Raw genomic sequence first — 20,885 nt, 5'->3', positions numbered from 1 at the left:
TTGGATTCAATTATTTATCAAAGGAATCCTAGTTCCTTTTATCAGGGAATGATATTTAGAAACCAGGATCTGGGCAATAAATATACCTATTTTGCTGTTGGGGCTTCATTATATCTAGACTCTACAAGCAGACAAAACTCGGAAATAGAGGCATGTATCATTATTACACTAAGTCTTAGGAGTTAAAATTGTCCGAAACATCTTCCACTTATCTATCACTTAGATACATTTATAATTAATGTAAATTTTAAAGACCTCCGGAGAAGACCTATAACTTCTTTCAGGGATGAATTTTCTTCACAAGATGTTGTAAACCAGAGGTTTGGATGTAAATACTTTGTTCTTTTTTTACAGTAATATTTGATCATAGATATTGAAATACTGAGATTTCCTAAGGCAATTGATCATTGCTAAATTTTCAATTTGGAAGTAAAATTGTATTAACATATTGCATTCTTACTGGGTTTTGGAAAGATACCTGGGAACTCAAACTCTCTATGACCTGAGATTTGGTATACCAAACTATCTTATTATTAGCAGAGAATTGACTTCCAGGGAAATTGTCAGCTTATTTGGTGCAAAGATATTAATTGCATGATTTTTTTCCCCTTTAAGGTGGTCTCATGGATTATAACCATTTGGATATTTGGTTCCCTAACAATTTTCTTACTGGCCAGAGTTCTTGGTGGAGAAGTAAGTAGTTAATTTTGAAAATAGCCTTCATTTCTTATCATAAACTTTATTTTTGGTATTGTAGATATTATCAGTAGCTTTATTCATCGTAACTCTTTCTTGTCCTAGAATTGCTCTTAAGTTATACTACCCTTAAGATGATAAACATATTAGTATTGTACATACTCTATAAATGTTATAAGAAAAAAAGAAGAAAGAAAAGATCCCATACCACTTGTAAGTAATTTACAGCTTTTTAGGGAAGCATATCCTTTATTCTCTAGTACAGCAGTTCTCAAACTTTTGGTCTTAGGTACCCAAAGAGATTTCTTTGCATTGGTTATATTTATCAATACTCCTCATGTTAGAAATTAAAATTAAGATTTTAAGTATGTATGTATTGATTTAAAAATAAGATCAAATATATTTTAACATAAAGAAATACTTTTTTTTTTTAAAGATTTTTATTTATTTATTCATGAGAGAGAGAGAGAGAGAGAGGCAGAGACACAGGCAGAGGGAGAAGCAGGCTCTGTGCAGGGAGCCTGACATGGGACTTAATCCTGGGTCTCCAGGATCAGGCCCTGGGCTGAAGGCGGTGCTAAACCGCTGAGCCACCCGGGCTGCCCTACTTTATTTTTTTAAGATTTATTTACTTATATATTTGAGAGAGAGTGAGAAAGCAGTGGGGAGGGGCAGAGGGAGAGGGAAATCCAGAGTCTTAAGCAGACTTCCATGCTGAGTGCAGATTTTAGAACTTGAGCCAAAACCAATAGTCTGGACACTCAAATGACTACGCCACCTAAGTGTCCCATAGATAAGATATTCTAAAGAAAACAACTTTTTCAAAACAAAAGAGCAATGAGTGACCTTATTTTACATTTTTGCAAATAGCTTTAATGTATGGCTTAGTGGAAACTAGTTTGTAATATCTGCTTTCTACTTTCAGTCTGTTTTAATACATTATTTTGGTTAAAGTATATGAGAAAAATAAGGCCTTAACCAGATATATAATTGGAAGAGGAAGAGTATCTTTTTTTTTTTTTTTAAGATTTTATTTATTTCTTTGAGAGAAAGAGAGAACACAAGCATGGGGAGCGGCAGAGGGAAAGGATGAAGCAGACTCACCCCTGAGCAGGGAGCCCACACAGGGCTTGATCCCAGGGCCCTGGTATCCTGACCTGAGCCGAAGGCAGGCGCTTAACCAGCGGAGCCACCCAGGCTCCCCAAAGGAAGAGTATTTTAATAGCTTTTTCAGATGTTTGTGAATATTCTTTTTTGATACTACACCTACATTCAACAAGTAACAGTTTCAGTAGTAAGGTACTGCAGTTTTGTTGCAGTAAGGAATCTCAAACAATATTAATGAATTTTTCTTACTCTGTTTCATTAAAATTCACTTTGGGTGGATCTTTTTACCATGCATAGTCACTTGGAAAACAATGGTTCACTGAGGTTTGCAAATCTTACAAATGTTGACATGACTCATTGTGCCATATCAGAAAATCATTTTCATTAATATTACCACCCACCTCATCAGAAATGTGTATTGGAAAACTGTTAAGCTTATAGTGTAGATACAAGGTTTCCAAAATTCTAATTTTTGCTTAAAAGATAGAATTTTATCATTTGCAACAAATACTCAGTTTTCCTTAAAGCAGTAGGTTCCCATCATTTATTTTTAAGAACATGCTTACAGATATCCAACTTTGAATAATCATAGCTTATCTCTCAGTTTCAAGTAAAAATGGTGTTTCATGGTAAACACATCTAATTCAGCTCTTTACTCAAATAGTTGTGTAAGTGCTTTTCCTTGGGATAACATTGAACCAGAATATAGTAGAAATGCTTTCTGTGTACTTCTCATTTTGTTGTACAGAATATTAAAAAGACATATTCAAAAGTTGATATTTAATAAAATTATTTTAACTGCTTCATTAAGGACATTCTTTTTTTTTTTTAATTTAAAGATTTTATTTATTTATTCATGAGAGACACACAGAGAGAGACAGAGACATAGGCAGAGAGAGAAGCAGGCTCCCTGCAGGGAGCTTGATGTGGGACTCAATCCCAGGACCCCAGGATCATGACCAGAGCCGAAGGGAGACACTCAACTACTGAGCCACTCAGGTACCCCCTTCATTAAGGACATTCTTAGTGAAACTAGCTTTTTTTTTCTTTTTCTGTGATTGTGTAGTAGTAAAGAGTACAGTAACTACTAGCATAATTGTGCCACCTTGATTCAGGATAAAGTAGCACTTTTTACCCACTGTTGTTTTTCCTTGTGAGTACCAATGTGAACCCAGTGAGAAGCCAAAAAATGTTTTATTATTTTTATAGAAAATAGTTTTGACCTTCGTCTTCTGGAAGAGTCTCTGGGACCCTCCATGGCCCATGAGGCACACTTTGAGAACTGCTGCCCCATTAAATAAGACTGAATTCCTAGGAATTCTACGAGTTTATTCTTTTTTTTTTCTCTCTCTCCTCTTAACAGTTTATTCTGTGGAAAGAATAAAGCAGAGTGGATCTCAGGCAGAGTTACCTTGTGGGTGCTGACTCCATGAGCGTTGATTGCTAAATGCAGAGACCTTGAGCCCTTTTTTTCACATTTTGTAGAACGATCTGCCAAGTCAGTTACTTAGCTCTTTTTCATCTGTTTTCCAGCTTCCAAAATTATGTTGCTATTGTCCCATGTCCTGCTCTTCTGTAGAAGCCTCTTTTTTTTTAAAGAAAATTATGTTGGGGTGCCCAGGTGGCTCAGTTGGTAAAGGTGTCTGCCTTCAGTTTGGGTCATGACCTTGAGGTCCTGGGATTGAGCCCCATGTCAGATTTCCTGCTTTGCAGGGAGTCTGCTTGTCCCTTTCCCCTTGTCCCTGCCCCTGCTTGTGTTCTCTCTCAAATAAATAAGTAAAATCTTTAAAAAATAAAATTGTCATTTATTAATATAATAAAACAACATACTTTTATTTCATGATATAGAATATATAATTATACACTAGGGAGAATGCAAAGAATGATATGAAGATACCATCATTCATAAAGTGTCACAACTGGAAATTACTATAAAGATGAGGAAATAGCTTTCATCAAACTTTATTTTCTCCAAATAATAGAGTTATCTTACACAAAATAACACTTTGATTCTTATAAATGGCTTTTCTTTCATTACACTCATTCTCTTTTTTTCATGTGTCTGATCTAAACCTAGAGTTTAGAATCAGACTTTTGTTCCTGGTCCTTTTGATAGTGTTATTTTTTTCCCATTTTATTCATGATTTTATATGTACTTTGGGACTTAAATTATTATGAATAAACTAAGGTATATGAGTAATGAGAATGAACTTGATCTGCATTATCTGTGTTCTTAGAGTGCTCAGGGGTTTCATCCACAGCCCATTGAGCCTTTACTTATCACTTCCTGTGGTGAGTGCTGAGATGTACCTTTAGGTTTATAAATTTTTAATATATCAGTTAGGAATCAGTCCTCCTTTATACAATGACCAACCTATATAGCCTCTGGATTTTACTATTACTTTGTTTCTCCCAGGTGTGTACAATGTTTTTACATCCCATGATTATTTAATGGTTTAGTTTCCATTGTTTATGCCTTTTTTAAAAAGATTTTTCGGGAGGCAACTGAGTGATGCAGTCCCTTGGGTATCCAAATCTTGGTTTTGCTCTGGTTGTGCTCTCAGGATCCTGAAGTCAAGCCCCAAATTAGGTTCCCACTCTGCATAGACTCTGCTTGAGACTCTCCCTCTGCCTTGCTACCCCCCCTGCCCCATGTAGGTAGGTAGGTAGGTAGGTAGGTAGATTAAATAGATAAATAGATAGATTAGATAGTTTTTCCCCCTTCCCTTTTAGTATAGTTTCAAGAGGTAATAATATTAGATAAATGTGTTCAATCCATCATTTTAACCTAAAACTGTTGAATAAATTTAGAATAACATTTATTGGGGCACCTGGGTGGCTCAGTGGGTTAGGCATCTGCCTTTAGCTCAGGTCATGGTCTCAGGGTCCTGGGATCAAGCCCCACATTGGGCTCCCTGCTCAAGGGGTAGTCTGCTTGTCCTTCCCTCTGTGCTCCTCTCCCTGTTCTCTCTTCCCCTCTCTCAAATAAATAAGACTTTTTTTTTTGCTTTTTTTTTAAATAAAACTTTAGAATAACATTTATTTATGAAACTTTTTCATTCTACATATGAAAATTTAAAATAATTCGATAGAGACTTAAAATTATATTTGTTCACATATTATTTGTTGTATCTTTGATATAACCCTGTATAATATTTACATGAAAATAGATATCAGTAAATGTTTTGGCAATTTAGGATTATTGATGTAAGAGTTAAGAGACCTAGATCTTAAGAGCCTGGCTCAGTCAGTTAAGCATCTGCCTTTGGCTCAGGTCATGATCTCACCATCCTAGGATGGGAACCTCCTGTCAGACTCCACACTCAGCAGGGAGTCTACTTCTCCCTCTATCCTTCTATCCTCCCTCCTACTCATGTGCTTGAACACTCTCTTTCGTGTGTAAAATCTTAAAAGAGAGACCTAGATATTAATTTGAACTCTTTCTCCCATCAGCTTTGCTTTCCTAAACAAAGTACTTTGTCTTTCTAAAATGCAGTTTCTTCATAATGGAGGCAGTAATACCTACTGAATAGGATTGTTGGTCTATTTAATCTGTCTTGATCTATCACAGAATTTGGCATGCTGTAGCCATTAAGTATTTTTTCTTTCAGTCTCTCCTGCCTGCCTTCCCTTCCCTTTTAGTCTGCATTTGTCACATGTAGCTTCTCTAGACATTGAATTTTTTTTTTTAATTTTTTTTTTTTTTTAATTTTTATTTATTTATGATAGTCACAGAGAGAGAGAGAGAGGCAGAGACATAGGCAGAGGGAGAAGCAGGCTCCATGCACTGGGAGCCCGATGTGGGATTCGATCCCGGGTCTCCAGAATCGCGCCCTGGGCCAAAGGCGGGCGCCAAACCGCTGCGCCACCCAGGGATCCCCTGATTTTTTTTTTTTTTAAGATTTTATTTATTCATGAGGGACACAGAGAGAGGGGCAGAGATATAGGCAGAGTGCAAGACTTGATTCCAGGATTCTGGGATCACAACCGGAGCCAAAGGCAGCAGCTCAACCCCTTAACCACCCAGATGCCCCTAGACCTTGAATTTTTTGTTTAAATAAGATGATTGTGGTCCCTTTAAATAATCCTTCTACAACTTAAGGTAAGTAGTGAGAAAGTATACTGTAGGTATAATGAAGATAATTGGATATATAAGTCTCAAAAGGGAGAAAGGGCTGGAAATGTAGATTTGGGTATCATCAGAAAGTTGATGAGTTTATGAGACTGTCTAGGAACATAGCAGATTATGATAATTTGAAATACAAAGCATATGATACTTCATGATTTCTTCTTGTCACGTTTATGTAAGTACAACCAAGATATGTAATGTTCAGTAGTGATTAATGTAATTATTTTGATTTCTATGACATTTGTTTAAACTTTAAAATTCACAGGTTGCCTATGGCCAAGTTCTTGGAGTTATTGGATATTCACTACTTCCTCTCATTGTAATAGCTCCTATACTTTTGGTGGTTGGATCATTTGAAGTGGTGTCTACTCTTATAAAAGTAAGTAGAATGATCATTGTTTTCCAGGAACAAAAGTTTACTAGTTATCTACCTAAAGCATTGTAACTATCAAACATTTTTAAGTGTTTTGGGACAGTGATCTCACTCATTGTTTTTACTACTTGTATTTCTTTTATTTTCCCATTTTAATTTCCAGAAATATATTGTATGTCGGAGGGGGAGGAGTAAAAAACAAAGAGCAAATAAGACTACAGGATATTACACTCAGATAATTTTTTTAAGATTTAATTTTTATTTTCTTTGTAATACAACTTCACATGACTTAGATTTTGTGGGAGATACTTATTTTAAATTTTACTGGACATTTATTTAATAACTGTTGCTCCTATTTGAATAATAACTTCATTATCAAATTTCATAGACATGGTTGTAAAAAAATTGGCTTTTCTGTATTGCAGAGATTGGAATTTCTCCATTCTGTGTTAAATTTACATTAACATATGTGCCTATATTAAACATTTACTGATAATATTAAGTACTAATAAGTAGTAAAATAAATTCAATTTTGGTATTTATTAATTTTGAACAACTTTGAGAAGTAAATGTTATATGTATGTATATTACACAATGAATGTAATTCTTTTCTTTGTGAAAAAATATATACTTTCTTAAAACCACCACTTTCAGAACTGCCATTATGTAGCCTTCACATTAAAGTATTATTTGTTTTTAAGTAGAACCACTTAATTTTTATGACATTTCGTTTTATTTAAAGTTGATTACTAATTTTAATATAAAAGAAATGATTCTTTTAGAATTGGGTACTTACAGGCTAATACTAACATATAAGCATTCGGTATTGAGAAGATTATGGATTTTGGAACTAGTCAGTTCTAAATTCAAATTCTGATTGTTCCACTTACTTGCTGCCTGTCTTGGGGAGAGATCCTTTCTTATACACCTCTGCAAATTGGAAAGTTTGACAACTATTTTTTTAAGATGTGTTAGCTAGGTGGTAAAGTATATATACTTGATAACAGAGTAGGCACACAAGAATATTTTGAGAACATCTTTGTATGCTAGAACTGCTTGAACACTCTAGAGACTAAGTAGAAATCATTCTTTCCTCTCTATTCTAATGCTAAGGTCGTTTTTTTTGTTTTGTTTTGTTTTTAATTGGCATTATTAGCACTTAGTTTAAAAGTCTTGCAGTGCAGAAGCTAGCTCCATTGCTGGCATTTAATTATCTAGTGAACATACCACTTTACTGAATCATTCAGGATCCTTCCTGTTTGTGTGTTATTTTAACTTGGGTTAAAGCCTATTTGAGTATTTCTTTTTTTTTTTTTTTTTTAAGATTTATTTATTTATGATAGAGAGAGAGAGAGAGAAAGAGAGGGGCAGAGACACAGGAGGAGGAAGAAGCAGGCTCCATGCCGGGAGCCTGATGTGGGACTCGATCCCAGGACTCCAGGATCACGCCCTGAGCCAAAGGCAGGCGCTAAACCACTGAGCCACCCAGGGATCCCCTATTTGAGTATTTCTGAGACTACTCCCAAAATTGCTAAAACTGTGTGTCCTCTGGTCACTTTTAGTAATCGAGTTTAGGTGAAAGTTGGTCTTTAATATTCTTTATGCAACTTATGAATGTATTTTTATAAAATGGCAAAGTCTTTTACATTGTTAAAAATTTAGGATACAATTGTTTTAAACTTCAGATTTTTCTCTGCCAATTTCTTCCTAATCGTTTAATCTTCTTTGTATAGTGAGCTATTATATGTTTGAGATTTGTTTTGTTGAGAAATATGTTACAAAACCCTTGTCATTTAAATCTAGCATTAGAATACAGTGTAATCTACCAGTACTGTTTTTTTTAACATTAAATCTCTATAACTCTTACCAACCTTTAACCATTTATTTATAACAAAAAATATATGACATACAAATGCAGTTTGATCGTAATCTTACATATTTCCCTATACTTTTCTGAAAGTTTTAAATATTTTGTAGTTTATTTTAATTTAAAAAGCACAATAGAAAATTGGACCATCTCAAATATATTTTCAGTCTGCCAGTGTTTATTTTTGACCTCTCTACCAGTGGTTCTCAAGTGATTTTGTCACCTGAGGACATTTGGCCATTTCTGGAGACTTCTTTGGGTATCACAAATGGGTTAGGAGTAGAATCGTATTAGTAGTATGTAGTAGGTAGGCCAGAGATACTGCCAAAATCCTACAATGCACAGTACGGCTTCTCACAACAATTATTCAGCCCCCAAATGACAATAGTGAGAGATTGAGAAATCCTACCCTGTGCCAAGTCTTTTTCCTTCATACTTTCCTTATTTTTTGCCCTTGAAGTTCTTCCTTTCATTTTACTCTATATAAAATGCCGTTAGTGTCTATATCAATGAGTACTATATAATATTCCAGGGAAATAATTTAAGTTTAGGTATGTGTATAATCAGAAAACCAAGGTACATTTTATTTAATTAAACTCTTGACCAAAATATTATTTTTTCTTTTAACCCTGTACTTTTACCAATTCATGAGAAAATGCTGTTAATACTTAATAAACATTGTCTAAAATTTTCACTTAATCTGTTTTCCTACTTCTTAGAAGAAGAAACAGGAAAAGGTTTACTTTGTAATGATCAATTCATTTTCTTTCAGCAGTCAAATTTCTTTAAGCAATTGGCCAAAAGTTTCCTTATCTTAAATCACCAGGGACACTGTTAAAAAGACTGATAACAAGACCCTTCCCTTAGTGATTTTGATTTAGCAGAGCTAGAATGAATCCCAGGATTCTCATTTTGTTTTGTTTTTAAGATTTATTTTTAAGTAATGTCCACAACCAATGTGGGGCTCAGACTTACAACCCTGAGATCAGGAGTCTCATGCTCTGTCAACTGAGCCAGCCAGGCACCCCTCAGGATTCTCTCTCTTTAATAGGCAAGGGATTCCTATGATTAGGTTTGATAACAAAAGACTTCATTTGCATAAGACCAAGGAACAGAGCAAGGAAAAACATTCTTAAATTTTAAACATTCTTGGGATCCCTGGGTGGCCACGGCGGTTTGGCGCCTGCCTTTCGCCCAGGGCGCGATCCTGGAGACCCGGGATCGAATCCCACATCGGGCTCCCGGTGCTTGGAGCCTGCTTCTCCCTCTGCCTGTGTCTCTGCCTCTCTCTCTCTCTCCGTGTGACTATCATGAATAAATAAATTTAAAAAGAAAAAAATTTTTTAAACATTCTTTAATTTTAAACGTTCTCAATAAGTTTTACTGTTGATCACAATTGGTTGTCATGGTTATTTTAAGAAAATACTGTAAATGTTATTTTATTTTCTGATACCTAAAATGTTAATTGACTTGCTAATATGCTGCCTTTTGTCTTTTTTGTTTGTTTTTTTAAAGCTGTTTGGTGTATTTTGGGCTGCCTACAGCGCTGCTTCATTGTTAGTGGGTGAAGAATTCAAGACCAAAAAGCCTCTCCTGATTTATCCAATCTTTTTACTATACATTTATTTTTTGTCTTTATATACTGGGGTGTGATCTAAGTCATACATGGATAGAAAAAGACAATGTTAAACTTGTGTGTAGTCTGGGAATTCTTGCTGAGATGGTTGAAGAAAACCTGTTGCTGGTAAAATTTTACATGTTCCACATGTAAAGGCAGGTTTGAGGTCTTTTTAAAACCATATTTTTTGTATTTAATTAAATAAGCATTTGCAGTTACCTGAATTTTTTTTGGTCAGAATTCCAAATTCTGTTTGATTCTTCATATTCCAGTGAATAAAATATAAAAGCATTGTGTTTTTAAGGTTGTGTCAATATTCACCTAAAAACTTGTGCCAAAAACACCTGGAATGGTAATTATATTTCATTCAAAGGGTAAATATGACAGCATCCTGATAATCTAAAAGTGCAATTTTTTTTAAAGGGTTTTCTCCTGCATCGCAGATCCTGTAGATATATATTTATATTTATACATATATATTTATGAAATAATTCTTATTATCCACAAAATATATTTCTGAATAGCCTAAAAGTTAAGATATTTTAAATCTGATGCTTAACCATTAATTTGGCCATTCTTTTTATTTATAAATTCAAATTGTTTTTTTAATTGTATATAATTTTAAAAATCTCGTATGTGCTTCAGTATGTCCTTATTAAGTTCTAATAACAACTAAAACTAATTTTAACAATTGCTGATACAGATTTGGTTTGCTTGGGTGTGCTTTGAAAAACCATTTTTGAATACCTAAATACCTGGTTTCAGTTTCGTTTATCTTTCTGACCAAAACAACAGGAGGTATAATGGATATGGCATTATAAAAATTGTTAATATGTAGAAAAATAGTAATATTTATAGCATCAATAAATATTTTTAAGTGGTACTTCTAAGTCATAAAAGTTGCTGGAAAGAGACTTTAAAATCTTGTCCTGAACAATGTTATATGAAGTAGAAAAAAATAAAATGCTTCCCAGCTGTGTGTTTTGTTTTATAACAACTTGTCCTGTATTACTAACATGTATCAGGTCCTCTAACAAATGTACAGTATTTGCTAAGGGAAATATTAAGAAATTTTGACTAGTGAAATTTTTATTCCAATTATTTCATAGACTGTAGGTGTACTTTGTAAAGTAGATAAAATATTTTATTGATGTCCATAAAATAGCAAATGCCTGATAACTATTAGCAAATTATTGTATTATCATTTCTGGTCTCAGCTGGAAGAGGTAACTGCTGTCTTAAATGTGCTAACATGACATGGCTATACCCATCTTTAGTATGTATTCCTTTAGCAACTAACTGTGTCGGGAAATATCCAGCAACTCTGAAACAAGTCTTCAAATTAGCAAGGTATCGAGCTCATCTCTCCTCCTTTCACCCCTCTCCCCCACTAAAAAAATAAAAAAGGAAAGAAAAAAAAGAAAGAAAACCTGCAGGAAAACTATGAAGCTATCTTTGAGACAGGATAATGTGAAAATTACATATGATGATTTTCTTAAACAAGTTTAAGACAACAGATAGAAGCACCAGAGGGATAGAATTTCTAGAACCTAAAATAATATGAAATTGTGAGGAAGGATCAATAACTACAGAAGCAATAGCTATAAAATAAACATTTGTCACTTGTAAGGAATTCCTAAGATAAGTACTTTGTTAAAGTGGATTATAATAATTAGTGTTCATGGTGTTGAACTTGGAATCTTCCCAAAGAAGCTGAGAAGTTGGTACCAGGGGGTACTATTTTATTTAAGCAATAAGTCAAGGCATTTTGGGATCCATTCTATCAAAAAGTGGTTTAATTTTTTTAAGCTATCATTTCTTTAAGGTGAAAAGTTTCATATGTGGATCATGTTTATTCTCTAATGATGTAAAATAAAATAAGGTATTTGTGTCTAAAATGGTATTTTTAAAATATTAGCATTTAATCCTGAGAACTACCCTGGTTAGGGTTTGTATAGATACAGTTTATAATGTTTCAAGCCCAACCAACATCTTTGTGTGCTAATGAGCAAAGCAGTTAAAACAGATTGTCAGTTTGGAAACATAATTTGTACATTTTTACAAGATACAGTACTATTAACCATAAGCTGACTTTGACAATGTCCTTTCCTTGAATTTTTATATAATAATATTTTCTAAATCATATTAATTTTAAATCATAATTCCAACCTAATTACAGGTTCATTAGTATTTTTAAGATAGAACTAGCCATATAGTCTCTTCTAGAGTGTGTGTGTGTGTGTGTATTATCACCTTTAGTAATCGTGATGAATGTTAATCCTTAAAAGGAGAATTATGAGACATACTTACTTCTGTTTCAGATTGATTGTAAAATAATTGAAATTTTGATTAAAAATAAAAATATATAATTTGCATTGTATTAAAAACCACAAGTTAGATTTGTAAAGTTTTATGAACCATTATTAAACTTGCTTATTTCTGAGGTCTATAAGGCAGTTTTATATATAATAATATGTATTTCTAAAACTTCCCCAAATATTAAAATGCTAATGTAGTTTTAAATTAGTGAAAATTTGCATTGACTTAAAATAGTGAGGTAGACAGTTTTGTTTATTGTTTAAAATTTAGTCAGATTTTTAAAAATTCCAATGTAATTAAACATTGGATAAAATAATGCCCTACAAACTAATAAACAATATTTTTCATATTCGGCAAAACTAATTGAATATTTTAAGATGATTACTATTTATTTATCTTTTATATTTTTATGCATATTTTAGCTAGTTTTAGGCTTTAGGGAATTGTGACACATTTTTAAGTTTTGTTATAATATCTTCCATACAATACTGGTTTTGTTTTGTTTTAAGATTTTATTTTTAAGTAATCTCTACACCCAACATGGGGCTTGAACTCACAGCCCTGAAATTAGGAGTCTCATGCTCTACAGGCACCTCTCGTACAATTCTTTTTTTATTTTTCTTTTTTGTAGTTGGACAACTGCACATCAGAGGCTTGTGTTAATACAGTTCTTTCTGGTTGTATGGCCTGGCAGTCTGAAATAAGTTTTAATAGAGCTAAAAATCACCCTCAGCAATTCTCTGCTCTGATAACATAAAATAAGTGTTTTATCATCCTTTTTCATAAACGATTTCCTTAATGGAATCCATGTGTTGGATCTTACTTTATACTACATTTTAATTTCCCTTTAGAAACCAAATTACAATTTCTTCTTTATTTCTCATTTGTATGATTTCCTGGCAGTAGTTTGTATGTTTGAGAATCTGTTGCCTCTTTTTTAAGTAAATCCCAAAATAAGATTTTGACATCAGTAAAGGCTAGACATCCTTATATCTTTGAACTTCAAAGCATATTTTCTGAAGAAAGTTCCACTTGTGAATATATTTTCTTTGTAACAAACTGATATAAATTTTAGACCGTACTGTGTCTTTATGTAGTGTAGTGATTCTGAAAGAATTCTCTGTACAAGCCGTATTATTAAACATGAAGTTTAAGATTAGGTTTCTCATTTGAAATTCTTTCAATATGCTAAGGTTGCAACTTAGAGGTTAATTAAAGGAAAGATTGTCAGGTTGATTAAGGGGTGCCTGGATGGTCAGTGAATTCAGTGTTCGACTCTTAATTTTGGTTCAGGTCATGATCTCAGGGTTGGGAGATTGTGGCCACATCAGGCTCCATGCTCAGCTGTGAGTCTGCTTGAGATTCTCTCCTTCTTCCCCTCCCTGCATGTGCATTCTCTCTCCAATAAATAAAGAAATTTTTTAATGGTATTATTAAAATTCCCAGTTTTATATTTTGTGTTGGTAGTAACCCTGGTTTTAACTTTTCTTAGTTTCAGTTTCAATTATTTTCAACTTATTTTCAGTTTTAGTATACACAAGTTTTAACTTTGAAAATATTTATAGAGACGCTTGGGTGGCTCAGTGGTTAAGCGTCTGCCTTTGGCTCAAGGCATGATCCTGGAGTCCCGGGATCGAGTCCCACATGGGGCTCCCTGCATGGAGCCTGCTTCTCCCTCTGCCTGTCTCTGCCTCTCCCTCTCTCTCTGTCTCTGTGTTGCTCATGAATAAATAAGTAAATAAAATCTTTTAAAAAATATTTATAGTGTGCAGGTACTTGAAAAAAGTTCTTACATTCCTTCTGGACAGTTCGGTGGTATAAGTTAGAATTTAATAGGAAAAAACATTTTTTATAAAATATTTTGCATTTAACTTGTAATTAGAGCATGTGAAGGTTATTAATATAGTTGGAAATAAACTTTGCTACCTGTAATAATTTTGATAATTTTGTTAAATTAACACTTGGAATATAAGTAAATTAGGTATATCAAGAACAGAAACCTTGGTTTTTCTACAGTATCTGCCACTTAGCGATTTTTATTAAAAACTGAACAAGCAAAAAAAGCTTACAAAAGTATTTATTCAGGATCAATTACACAGAATGACTGGTTATAGAGGAAATTTATTAGCTGGTGACAAAAAGAAAAAAGAGAATATGAAAGTGGATTACTGCTGTTCATATTAATAAGCACTCATTGTTGAAGGTAAATGATTGAAATTCCTTACTTTTGCTTGATTTTATAATGACCCTACTCACTTTTGTGGAATTAATCAGTTGCTATGTGAAGTATCACTTAAATAGTATGCATCATTTGATAATGAAACACTCCAGGATTTGTAATCCTTATGCAGAATTATTCTCTTGTTCATGATGATGGGCCTAGTTGCTAAGTCCCCCGTAAGTCAATCTTCTTTGCCCCATGGGACTTAGAACAATTTTTTTGCCTAATAAAAGTTTACTTTTAAAGGATGGTAAGAACAAGACATTCAGAAGAAACAGCATTTAAATTAGGTACCGTGAATGTGAAGAGATGATAGATATTCATCAACTATTTATTGACCCCTTTGTATGTGGTGGGCACTGTGCTAGGTGCAAGGATACATTGATATATAAAAACCACACATGTACACCCTAACTTTAATGAGCCAGTATTGTTGGAGAGATAGCCAGTTAGTTTTACAAGTTGTAAAACAATGGCAACACATGGAGAAATAAGTATGAATCTGGGGTATCAAGATAATGTATAATTGGAAAAAAAATGAAAACCTTCCCTTAGGCAATGATGATTAAGCTAAAATCTTGGGGATAAGTAAAAGTTAAGTAGACAGAAATAGGAGGGAGGACCAACCAGGCAGAGGGAACAGTGGATACGTAGAAGGAAATGAAAACAGGTTTAGCTGAAGTTGAGTAGTTCATGAAATTGAACAGGTTAAGTTGACAGCTGTCCATACCTGACATTCTAAGCTGTTTTCTTTGTCAGGGCTACAGTATCAGAAATGTGTTTTTAATATTAAAAGCTAATATATACAATTCTAGACCTATACCCAACAGATAGGGTTGTACATATGCCACAAGAGACATGTGCATAGTAACATGATTCATAATAGCCAAAAATTGGAAATAGCATGTCCATCAACATAGAGTGGATAAATAGGTATAATCCAGTGGAATGTTATGCAGTGAAAATGAATGAATGACTGGAGCCATAAGTAAGAACATGGAGAGCATTATGAGTGAAAGCAGAAGCCACAGAACTTCTGTATTACTACATTTATATGAAGTTCAAACACAAGCAATATTAAGCAATAGTGTTTAGAGATACTTAGGTACAAAGTCTTTTTAAAACAGCGTTAATGAGGTATATACTGCATGCCACAAAGTACATCCATCATAAGTATACAGTTTGATAGTTTTTAGTAAGTTTGTATAGTTGTACAACTGCTACCACAATCCAATTGGCAAAGTCATTTTTATAAAAAATAAAGTGACCACCATAAAAGATTAGTGGTTACCCTTAATGTGGAAGGAGGTGGTTTGTATTTGGAAAGAGTCATGAAAAGGAATTCTTTCATGGGTGTTTAGTTTTTAATATCACATTAAGCTTATGTTTTAAAAGTCTTTTCTGTATGTGTGTTATAATGCAGTCCTAAAATTTTTTTAAACTGTTTTAGACAGGTTATACATTTAACATAGGTAAATTATCCCACCTTTTTAACAATTATTAATTTCCACTATAATGCCAGATGCACTGGAACAGGGACATTTTCTGACATGTTCATCAGTGTATCCCCAGTACTTTGTGAATGAATACATGAACTGATTGCTGAATCCTGAATTCAAGTCCACATCTAATGAATTTCAAAACCAGTAGCCATAATTATTAGTCTTTAAGAGTGTTAAAGTTAGGCAAAACTTAGAGATCACTTAATGAGTATAATTATTTCTCACTATCCAGATGAGGAAATTAGACCTAAGAAAGGATTGTCTAAAATAACACTGTTGACCTACCAGTTAAGAGTTTGTCTCCAAACCCCGAATCTAGTGTTTGTTTCCTTACAACATAGAATAATAGCAGTGCTGCCATTTAGCAACATAGGAGTTGCTTTTTACCACAGTCCTTTATATAAATAAGGGAAACATCTTTGCTTTCCTTTTTAATCTCTTCTACTTTTTAAAGCCCACTGTTAGTTTTAGGCTTTCAAGTACTAAACATTAATATAGAATAATTAAGGCTCAGAGGGCTGTTGTCCTTTGAATTGTCCTAGTAGTCAGTAAACATTAGCTAATATATTACCTATTAATAATAATACTGAAGTCATTTAGATAATGAAACAGGAGAGTTTCCAGAAATATACCAAATTACATATGGGAAATTAGAATATGATAAAGATAGCTTATCAAATTGATGTAAAAACATGGATTATCAAGATGCCTGGCTGGGTCAGTCAGAAGAGCATGCAACTCTCTTGATCTTGGGGTTGTGAGTTTGAGCCCCATGTTGGGTGTAGAGGGTATTAGAGAGATGAATTATTAAATAAGTGACAGTACTGCATCAGATAAGAACATTCTTGGCTATAAGAAGCAACCCTGTGATCAATGGCTTCACTAAACAGGAGTTTATGTTTCTCACATAGTATGAAATCCAAGAATATATGATCCAGGACTAATATGGCAACTTAATGTCATCAAGGACTCAGGCTCATCTTATCTTTTTACTCTTCCAGTTTGGATGGGTGGCTTTCGTTTTCATTGTATGAAGGTAGTAGCTGCTTCACCTCTAGGTATTACATCTAGATTCCTAGCAGAAAGAAAGGTGAAAAAGAGACCAGAAGGACCATGTCAGTTGCTCTTATTTAAAAGTTAGGACAGAACTGCATCACTTGGCCACCCTTGCTCCAAGAGTCTGGGAAAGTACTTTAAGCTGGGCACATTCTGCCCTAAACAAAGTCACAGTTCTGTTAGTAAGGGAGAATGGGTGCCAGGTAGGTAACTAGCAGTGTCTTACAAAAGACACGGCAGGCCACTTGGAAAAATATAAAGCTGAAAAAAAAAAAAAAAAAAGAAAAGAAAAATATAAAGCTGGATCTGCACCTCACTTTGTATGACAAGGTAAATTACACTTACATCAAATATTCCAAAAACAAGCCAGAAAAAACAGGAATTAATTTTTCATATACTCTTTGAGTAAGGATTTAAAAACATGGTATAAAACACAAAAACTGAAAAGAAAGATTAAGAAAATTGACTACATGTCATTTAAAACAATTCTGTAAGAGAAAGGATGAACTACAAGTTGAGAAATATTTGTAAGACTTAGATAGACAATAGGCTAATTTCCTTAATAAAGAATATAGAGATGCCTGGGTGGCTCAACAGTTGAGCATCTGCCTTCAGCTCAGGGCATGATACTGGAGTCCTGAGATTAAGTCCCACATCGGGCTCCCCACGGGGAGCCTGCTTCTCCCTCTGCCCATGTCTGCCTCTCTCTCTCTGTCTCTCTCATGAATAAATAAAATCTTTTAAAATATATATAAATCAGTAATTTATTTTTTTAAATCAATTTAAAATGGTAAAAGGATATATGTGGGCAGTCATGTATTACGGCATATGTAATCGTAAAAGCATATTTATAAATTGTTAATTAAAATGGGCAAGGTATATAAATGAGCAATCCAAGAGGAAAGAAATGATTTTTTTTTAAAGACCAATGAGTATGTACAGATGCACAAATTCATTTGTGATTAAATGCAGTTTAAACACGGACAAATTGGCCCCTCAGATTGCCAAACCTTGGAAAGGTTGGTAATATCCAGTATTATTTCAGATTATGAGCAGATCTGATTTAAGCGATAGACATGAGCATGGCTGATTCAGTTATTAAAATATTGAGATGCATTCCTACCATTGATAAATAGTAGTACTGTTAATTACGTAAATTCTGATACAGATTTGTTAGTTCTGTTGTGACATGTATTGGTAATGGACCTTTTGTTGATAATGGCATAGGAGAAACATTGCAACATCTGTTAGCTTGACCTGTGTCATGTTAAATAATGTTGCTACATTGTGCTTTACCTGTGAAACACTCCATGCCCTAACAGTTGCTACTTCTAAGTAGTTTCATTTTTATTTGCTTTTACTTTTAGTGAATTGTAGTTCTTAGATGAAAAGTAAATACAGTGTTTTAGTATTTTAAAATGGGAGAATTTATAAAATATGAGTAATTGATACCCCCAAACTGTTTGACATCTGCTATCAATGCAGAACGTGCATACCCTGTGACCCAGCAATTCCATATGTACACCACCATAAATTCAGCACTGTGCAATGGGATTTTCTGCAATGATGGAAGTAGTCTGTATTCTGTTTTGTCTGTATAGCAGCTATGTGGGCTTTGAATAGTTGGAGTGGGATTAATGCAACTGAGAATGACCTTTTTTTTTTTTTTTTTCTAAGTAAGCTCTAAGCCCAACATGGAGCTTGATCTCATGACCCCTGGATCAAGAGTTGCATGCTCTACTGACTGAGCCAGCCAGGCACCCGTGATTTTCAATTTAATTTCTTTTAAACTTAAGGAATTGGTCAAAGCAGTGAGTGTTTATAGCAGCACTTTTAATAATATCCCAAACTGGAAACAACCCAAATAGACAAATCATGGCACTCTTACACAATAGGATATATTAGATTGAAAGATCTAAAGCTACATGTAAAATTATGGATGATCTCAAAAACCAAATGCTTAGCAAAAAGAAGCCAGACACAAAATAATACACACTTTATGGTTCTATTTATGTAAAATACAAAAACAAGATGTCAGTTACTCTTCTGTGGGAAGGAAATAACTGAAAGGATTTGGAATTGGGGCATCTAGGATGCTGTTCTATTAATCTGGGTGCTAGTTACATGGGTGTGTTCAGTTTGAAAATATATCAAGCTGTACACTTGTATCATGCATACTTTCTATAAGGATATTATATTTGAATTAAACCTTGTAAGAGGAAAGAGGAAAAAAACCCACCCAGAATGAAGTATCAGCAAAATGTTGGTAAGTTTCTTAGCATTCCTTTTAAATGTCATAAATGTTCATGTTCTAAAACTGGAAAAATATGATAACTCTAGCATGGGACACTTCTTGAAACATCCTGAAATGTCTTTTGGTACTGTGCAAAAATTAATATAAAATAAAACCAGTGATTTTCATTTCTGAAATAAAAGCATGACTTATTGCAAGTGATGTGAATGATGAATGCAGACAGTAACAAAAAATGTAGTGTTGAAGATTGGAAATGCTAAACTCATATTTCATCCAAAGAGCAATCGTGTTCACTTAGCTCATAGTTCAAAGATTTGTAATAATCGGGAGATGATTAAGGAGATCATATATTACTTTCAACAATAAAGAATTTGAAATAGTGTCTTTTAAAATATTTTTTTTTGATCAATTGAAATTCTCAGGTGCAATTTTTAAAAGTACCAAATTGTTAACACCAGCTATTTGTCATGTTAACAGTTGGTACAAAGAAGGATTTTTAGGCATGAAATGTTTCATAAAACTTTTATACACTTTGCATTTTAGATTTATGATCTCACTTGTAAAACATACCTGACAAAAACAACATAAATTTCAATCATTACTGCAAAACTTCAATTGTTACAAATAAAAGTGTCTTAATAATTTATTTAAAAGACAAAATATCACAATTTAAAAAATAGTTTAATGGCTTTCATTGATGCTGTGGAGCTAAAGATAACATCTGGGAGAAAATAACAAACTTTATTATAGGGGTTCCAAAGAAAATGATTCCAATAAGAACTATATGGAAACTTTATTGTGTTTTGAACAAACAGTACTATGAAATGCTAGGGAGGAAATCTGGAATTATAGCCAAAATTTAGAAAGCTTTCCAGATGTTTTAATTTGGCACAGTCACTACTTTTGATTATCTCTAAATAATGCAATAGAGATATAAATAAATAAATCATTTTAAAGTATTTTCCCAATAAACTGTTACTTACTATCATAAATTTATGCTCAAAAACAAAGGTAAATTTTTCTGGGAAAGTTAATATCTGAAGAGCTCTGAATTGTGATAATAATGATAATTGAAATTACATTTTGGCTTCAGTGGCAGGCTATAGTTTTAGAGCTACAAAGGTAATTTGAAAATCATACTAAACCTTGCTTGGTTTCTTCATTAGAAATTTGAAAGAGTAGACATTTAGAATATGAAGAAAGTATTTTTAGAAATTTGACCTTACTAAAAGATACTTGATCAAACATTATTTGGGAGTTTTTCTATGAATGTTTTGAATGAAATTAATATTTAAATAAGTAGACTGAGTAAAACATTGCCCTCCATAAGGTGGGTGGACATCATCCTGCAGACCTGAATAGAACAAAAGGGCTGACCCTCCTCCCTTCCTACCCTGCCCTCCCACCTCCGCATCCCCCACCCGCTAAACTATAGTTCCTCTGGCTGGCTGCCTTCAAGTTGGGATATCTGTTTTCCTGCCTTCGGACTCCACTCTTCCTGGGTTTCAAGCCTGCCAGACTTTGGACTGGAACTATGCAGTTGCCTTTCCTGGGTCTCCAACTTGCCTGCTTACTCTGCATATCTTTGGACTTGTCAGCCTCTGTAATCATGTGAGCTAATTCCTTATAATAAAACTTTTTTCATATATATTTATACATATATACATATTTATACATTTATGTATTCACTGTTGGTTCTTTTTCTCTGGAGAACCCTAATACACTTTTTTCTTATGCATAGTC

General features: G+C 33.6%; 1 protein-coding gene across 1 annotated transcript in view; it reads left to right on the top strand.

The window, feature by feature from the left end:
• Window positions 1-16,983, top strand: part of YIPF4 (Yip1 domain family member 4) — a 34,149-nt gene extending 17,166 nt beyond the window's left edge. The window contains exons 4-6 of the mRNA XM_072770613.1: window positions 616-693; window positions 6,198-6,311; window positions 9,688-16,983. Coding sequence (XP_072626714.1) covers window positions 616-693; window positions 6,198-6,311; window positions 9,688-9,825 — 330 coding nt within the window. The 3' untranslated portion in view covers window positions 9,826-16,983. The remainder of the gene's footprint in view (window positions 1-615; window positions 694-6,197; window positions 6,312-9,687) is intronic.
• Window positions 16,984-20,885: the final 3,902 nt, after the last annotated feature.

Source organism: Canis lupus, chromosome 12 (genome assembly GCF_048164855.1).
Source record: "Canis lupus baileyi chromosome 12, mCanLup2.hap1, whole genome shotgun sequence".
NCBI classification, from domain to species: domain Eukaryota; kingdom Metazoa; phylum Chordata; class Mammalia; order Carnivora; family Canidae; genus Canis; species Canis lupus.
The sequence above is the reverse complement of the archived record's forward strand: the minus strand, read 5'-3'. Positions and strand labels throughout refer to the sequence as shown.